Source organism: Poromitra crassiceps (assembly GCF_964638095.1).
Source record: "Poromitra crassiceps genome assembly, chromosome: 20".
Classification (NCBI taxonomy): domain Eukaryota; kingdom Metazoa; phylum Chordata; class Actinopteri; order Beryciformes; family Melamphaidae; genus Poromitra; species Poromitra crassiceps.
Window position 1 is genome coordinate 28197147 of NC_139637.1, and position 7500 is coordinate 28204646.

General features: G+C 43.2%; 1 protein-coding gene across 1 annotated transcript in view; it reads left to right on the forward strand.

Annotated features, from left to right (window-relative positions):
- The window catches only part of bcap31 (B cell receptor associated protein 31), a 60828-nt gene that overhangs the window by 26882 nt on the left and 26446 nt on the right, over positions 1 to 7500 (forward strand). The window contains exon 5 of the mRNA XM_083657135.1: positions 2320 to 2455. Within this exon, the coding sequence (XP_083513261.1) occupies positions 2320 to 2455 (136 nt within the window). The remainder of the gene's footprint in view (positions 1 to 2319; positions 2456 to 7500) is intronic.

A 7500-nucleotide genomic window follows, 5' to 3' on the forward strand; every position in this document is an offset into this window, starting at 1 on the left:
CCCGACAAGCTAGCATGTTATTCATGGTACCAATGCATGCCTTATGTGTATCTCAGTGTAAAGAATGACCGGTACAACCCTACAATATGTAGGGTTATCTCAGATACCATCAAGCACATTATCTACTGTCTGTACTGTGCATTACAATCAAAAGATTGTAAGATCAAAACTACAAAAGACCACAAAATGGACTTATGCTGTGACCAAAAGAGTCCCAACAAATCAAAGCTACGTATATTATATTTTTACATTCTTTAAATGATCCACCCTTTTGCCCTGATGGAAAGGCAACAACTTCACCTTTTATATTTGTCTAATTTCAAGTGTTTAAGCAGAATACGCCTCACATATCTTCACAATGAGCAGCTGGCAGAGTGAGGGCAGGTGTTTCAGCACTGTGTCCCGCTCAGGGACAGAACAACAGATAGGCTGTCTGTCTCTTATGGCCATGTTCACACTAGGAGGCCAAATCTGATTTGTGAACTTTAATGACGTATTAATGATTCTATCCAGATTGGTTTTATGAGTCTGGACGCTCCAAGTCTGATTTGTGTCACTTGTCCCAAACCACATAATGGAGGTAGTTTCCAATCTGCTTTCGACTGATGTGACTTCAGTGTGGACGCGCAGATCACCCAAATCAGATTTGAGAGTGTGTTTTGCAGGGGGGCGGGGACTTGAAGAGCACAGAGCAGACATGCAAACGATGCCAGAAACATTGTATGTTGCCTCATTGGCTCATTGTATCTCTGGACACACAGATCCGACTTGAACACTTGCTCAAATCAGATTTGTGGCAGTGCGGACACACTCCCAAATCAGATTTGGGAAACCAATCAAGATAATGATGATTAATGACTTTAGCAGCAAATCGGATTTGCCTGTAATGTGAACATGGCTTAAGTGAAATGGAATTTATGATGAATGGACTATCTGTGTCTGTCTATAACTATGTGATATGCAAGTAACCTGAATATGGCGTGTTGTCTATGCATTTACAATGTATCTATATGTATGCAATTATAACTAAAAATTAATAGCAATAACTATGTATCTGTTTTATTGCTATTGATTCTGAAATAAGGCCAGTGGAACTTACATGTTCTCTATATCAAGCCCTGAGGTACAAATGGCTTTGAGAGAGGGAAAAACAAAGTAGCTACATACATTCACAGCTTTGTGACTGGGAACTCATGATGAACACTTACTTTTAGCGGGTATTAAGGTCCTTACACACCGAGCACGTTTTTTTCGTGCGATTAATTCGCACGTCAATAATATTTTCCGAACCTATATCAGTCAATGCAACCGTGCATACCAACGGCGAAGTTTCGCGGAGCGTTATTGCGGTGTTTATTTTTTCGAACCACGGTCGATTTTTCAGAAATTCGCTTCCGACGTGTACACATCTGTGGCTGTGATTGACAGGTGGGTCAAAACTCGCATCGCAATTTCGTGCCGTATATTCGCATCGCTCTTGATGTGTAAGGACCTTTAGCGTTAGCAGCTGACATTAGCCTCCTCGAGCACAGCATAGAAAACACCCGGTTTCCTCAAGTTCAAAAACAGCTTCCGGTCAGTACCAGTTTCCTCTTAACGTGATCCATGTCCAGCGCCATTTGTTAACTCATTTCTTTCTCAACTACAGCCGTATCTTCTCCAGATTTCATAATGGTTTCCAGCACTCTGCGTCCTGATGCAGACTAGCTTGCTGCTAACAGTACGAGACCCGCCCTGCTCTGCCTCTGATTGGCTGTGCACGTTGGTTGGATTGAGAGGGAGAGTCGAATTACACCCATACCATTGGTCGTTGAAATACTCCTTTGCTGCGCTGAAGATGATTGGTTAAACGATAACCAAAACACAGTTCCATGTGCAGTGCATTTTATTATTATTATCCATCTTCCTGACGGCCATACGCTTCTTTAGTCGTGCGTGACGAGCGCATGTTTTCAATAACTCCAAAACATACCACGTCACTTTCTGTGATTACAGCAGCCAATCAGGCTGCGTTTCATGCATCAACGTTGCAGACTCGTCACTGCCAACGCTGGCCTTGCTTCGTTTCAAAATAAAAGCTTGCTTATGCAGAGTGATTGTAACTTAATGACATTTTTCATGACATACTCTTATTTTGGGAGCAGCGGCGGCGTGAAAGAACTTGAAACAGTGTAGCTCTTTGATGTTCTGTTTGATGCACTTTGTGGGCCAGATATCACCAAGTTTTGTTTCAAAAGTGAAACGACTCTTATTTGCTCTCTGATGTGCCTGGGTCACATGTGAAAAGTGATTTACATTTGTGTGTGTGTGTGTGTGTAGGCTGCTGCGCCGCCTGGCCACCCTCCTCTCCCAGCAGGCGACTCTCATGGCGACAAACGAAGCCTTCAAGAAGCAGGCGGAGAGCGCCAGCAACGCCGCCAAGATGTACATGGAGGAGAACGAGGTCCTACAGGAGGTAACACACACTCACATACGCACACACACACACACACACACACACACACACACACACACACACACACACACACACACACACACACACGCACGCAATGACGCCCCCGCCATGCCAGAATTTTTTTAAATAAAATTCTGCTGCTCTTCCCAAAATTTCAATAAACCTTTATGGCATATTATTACAATACAACAATACTGGTGTTGACAGTAATAGAAGATGCCAAATCATTCAAAACAATAAGCATTTTGCTTTTAGGAGCATTGTGCCAGCGTGCGGCGCTGCTCCAAAACGTGTCAACGTGTGTTGTTGCCTGGGAAACGCACATCCCATAATACAACTGTTCGCATCGCATCCCATAATAGTATGATGATACTTGGGATGCTATTGCCAACATAGATGCGAACAGGTTTGCTAAAAGTTAAGCGTCACCAGCGAGGGCCCCCACCGTTGCGGTCGGGCTACGTTTTGAAATCCCTCCAGGCCTGAAGGATTGAAAAAGGGGAAACACTGTAACCGATATGAACATTGCAACATCAGACCGATACCCAATAAAAACCATACCGGCCATACCGATATGATTGATGCATCTCTACTAAAATAAGTGTTGTTTTTTGGGGGGAAAACAGACACTTTCAGTTTGGGATTCTTTCCATCAGGGAAGTGAAAGCAGGGAAAAGCCAACAGACAGGTCTGAAGGAACAGATTAAAGTGGGAGTTGGTTGACAGACAGACACATGAGATCAGTATAGAGATCAGAGTGGAGATGAGCAGAAATCAAACTGACGGCACAATCTGCTCATCTAATCAATAGATGAACGTCTGGCTTTTCTAAACACAAGGAAGAGAAACCACAGTGGGGCAGAGCTGAGCTGTAGAAACAAATACACACACACACACACACACACACACGTACGTACGTACGCGCTCTCACACACTCACTGTCATTCTCTCTCACTCAGACTGTATAATTTCACACACGCATACGTGCTCTGTCTCACTCACACACACGCACACACACACACACACACACACACACACACACACACACACACACACACACACACACACAGACACAGACACAGACACAGAGGTTGACCTGACCTGGGTGTATCTGGGGTAAAGAGGTCACCACTGCAGCTAAAACCAGGAACTGCTGCATCTGCATGTGACACACACACACACACACACACACACACACACACACACACATTGAGAGGGCTTGGCTGTGATGTTGGTGTGTGTGTGAATGAACCGGACTGGAGAACACTGCTCAGACTGGGAGCTCCCAGTCAGACCAGTCTGCTGCTGGGCACTGAGCAGCAGGCCACAGTAGCAGCATCTGGTGTTAAAGGGATAGTTCGCTCTATTAAAAAACTGAAAATAAAATATTTAAAAAAGGGATAGTTCACCTAAAACTTCAAATTCATAGAAAAAAATGGACTAAAAAATGGACTAAAAATGTCTGCATTAGGCTTGGGCTGATTATCAATGACATAGAATATCGCTATATTTTCAGAATATCACAATTTCTAAAATGTACACCAAAAAAGAAAATATTTTTGTAGTTTAAAAAAGAAATTGCAGTCTGCCCTGCTGCCGACCCTTATTTCACAGGTTACTGTACATTATTGGCACTGCCCAGCTCCATGTGCAGATGGTCCACAGACTTCTTAACGAACAGACTTCTTAACGAGCAGACTTCTTAACGAGCAGACTTCTTAACGAACAGACTTCTTAACGAACAGACTTCTTAACGAACAGACTTCTTAACGAACAGACTTCTTAACGAACAGACTTCTTAACGAACAGACTTCTTAACGAACAGACTTCTTAACGAGCAGACTTCTTAACGAACAGACTTCTTAACGAACAGACTTCTTAACGAACAGACTTCTGAACGAACAGACTTCTTAACGAACAGACTTCTTAACGAACAGACTTCTTAACGAGCAGACTTCTTAACGAGCAGACTTCTTAACGAACAGACTTCTTAACGAACAGACTTCTTAACGAACAGACTTCTTAACGAGCAGACTTCTTAACGAACAGACTTCTTAACGAACACCAAGCAGCACGTCAGGCTGGGGAAGCACATCCCCGACTCCCGGTCTGTCAGCACCGGAGCTGCCCAGGGCGGTGTCTCCTCTCCATACTTCTACTCCTTGTACACCAACAGCTGCACCTCCAGTCACCAGTCCGTCAACCTCCTGAAGTTTGCTGATGACACCACCCTCATACCCCACAAAAGTTCCTGGACGTAAGGTTCTGGATTAAGCAGCGCTGTCAAGTTGCAGCAAAATGGACCGTTTGTGATGTACTTTGAAAGGGTCAGACGGTCTGAGACGTTTAAACAATCCAATTGTATATTATCAGCTTTATTTTAGCATTCAAACGTAGTGCGAGCCTCCTTCCTGGCTGTTCATTGGCTACAGGAGTCACACATGTTGGACCTCCTCTGGCACCACTCTCTTAATAGATTGCTCTGATTTGATCCAACCTGCCTCTGAGCAGACGACTAATGAGCTTATCGTCTGCCATCATATTTGTAATTCAGATCAGATGTAACGTTACATGATTTACTGAAGTACACACAACAATAACACAAGTACACACACAACAATAACACACGGGTATCTTTGTTGGCAATCTGTTTACTATGACAAAAGCAAGCAAATAACAATATTCTCCGGTCAAGCGTGAACATCTACCTGGCCACTAAATACAGTAGCAAATCTCTCAAAGTCTCAAATCTGTGTCAGCATTTGGCTTGTGTTCTTACAATGATCCATAGGTTGTTAAGACAAAACTAGCTGATCATCAGATCAGCAATATACTATACAGATCCTTTCCCAAAAAAAATATCATGGAAAAGTTTTTTTTTCTCCATATTTCCTTTCAAAAAGTGAAACTTTCATAGATTATAGATTCATTACACACAAAGTGAAATATTTCTAGCCTTTATTTGTTTCATTTTTCATAATTTTGGCCTACAGCTCCAGAAAACCCCCAAAACAGTATTTCAAGAAATTAGAATAGTGTGAAGAAAATCAGCAGTTACTTCTCAGTTAATTCAGAGAATGAACGTTTCACACTCTAATCATCTAATTAACTCAAAGCACCTGCAAAGTTTTGCTATGTCGTTAAATTGTATCTCAGTTTCTCAGTTCTTTTCCATGATATTCCAATGTTTTTGGAAAGGATCTGTATATCTTAGGAGAGCAGAGGAGTCAATAATGAGCCATGCACATGAGGATCACTGCTACAACACTTAAAACCACAGCTTAAAACTAGATTTTCACAAATCCTTTCATGGAGTCTGTGCTGTGTCCTCGTCACGTTATGCCTACCCCACACTACAGGATTTTCAAATCCTTGAAGATTATAAAAATCTTGAGAGCCCACACACTACAGGACAGAGAGAGCCGATTTTTTAACATTTCAATCTTGGGACACACACACAATCGCGTCTGTTCAAACGCAACCCCACACACTAGAAGATTATGCCGAAGATTCACCTTGAAGCAGGGCTCGACGTTAACTTTTAAAATGCCTATTCAGTGTGCGCACCGGGTGTAGTAGTGTCATTTCGTTTTCGTTTTCGTTTTCGATTTTTTTATTTTTTTTTTATTTTTATAATGCATTTGCACTGAAAGGATTTGTTTAACTAATATTTGCGCGGACAGCCGCGTCCATTCGGGGTGTAGGCCTACTGTGCACGGCCAGGCGAAAACCGTCTGCACAGGTGTCTTGTGGAGGGGCGCGTCTGCTGATTTGACTCACTTTTCCGTGCGGACACTCGCGATGCGGGAAGCTGAGACCTAAGCGCTTGTTGTAGGCTACATGCTTTGCAGTATAGCATTTAGTTTTCCGTCCCGTTCAAAGACGCACGGGTATTTCACCTCGATGACAATTTCCTCGTTCTTTGTTTCTGTGCGGGGCTGCGGGTGGACGCGGACCAGTTTATTTTGCGAAAAACTAATGGAAACGCAGCTACTACTGGCTCTCTGCTCAAGATGCAATCGCCTGTCGGGTTGTAAATATCTAACATGTTAGATATGGCCGATTCACAATCGGGAAGAGGCAGTCTTCCCGATTGTGAATCTTTGAACCCCACACACTACAGGATCATTTGGGAAGATTATCTGCCCGACGCGCTTCAAATCGGGAGCACCCCCGAGAAAATCGGGAGGGGGGAATCTTGGCCATAATCTTGCAAATTATCCTGTAGTGTGGGGTAGGCATTAGCCGCTCCATGGCACTCCGGTCATCCCTTGAAGAAACAAACCATACTGTGTTAATCACTGTATAATGTTAACGTTGCTCATCACACCTCCAGATTTAACTTAACGTTAGGGTTATTACAGTCCCACGGTGCCAATGTTACACAGTCTTATGTGTTGTGCTAACGTTGGGCTAGCACATCAAGTCGATCCTACCGTTAAATATATGTAAGGGATAATGTATTGTGAGCCGGTGATTACTGGCGAAATAATGACCGACAGGTGAATGATTGAGCCCGACGCGCAGCGGAGGGCTCAATCATTCACCTGAAGGTCATTATTTCCAGTAATCACCGGCTCACTATACATTATCCCGCTTAGAACACGGCCTACAACTAAATTATTTCAGTAATCTGACAAAAATAATTATTCAAATAGATTTTTTAAGCGGTTTTCAACGACAAAGCGGTTTCATTTGTAATTGGCACACAAGACACCACAGCTGCAACTGGTTGGCCTAATTAGTAGTGTCTTGCTGACAAAAGGCTCTTATCAACTGATTAATCCAGGTGTGGCAGAGCAGCGGTCGGTTGTCGAGAAATAATGACCGGTGAATCTTGTTGATTGACCAATCAGAATCGAGTATTCAAGAGAGCCGTGTTCTAAGATGAACATAAACACCATCATTTCATTATTATTTGACCACATGTCGTCACTGTGGGCTGAAGGAAAACAACACAGGTCTGTGAGCAGACTGGCCGAGGCTATCTGGCTGCTAAAGATGAAGGTTCACCTTGTGGAGGCTACTGGTTAGCAGCAGTAAGC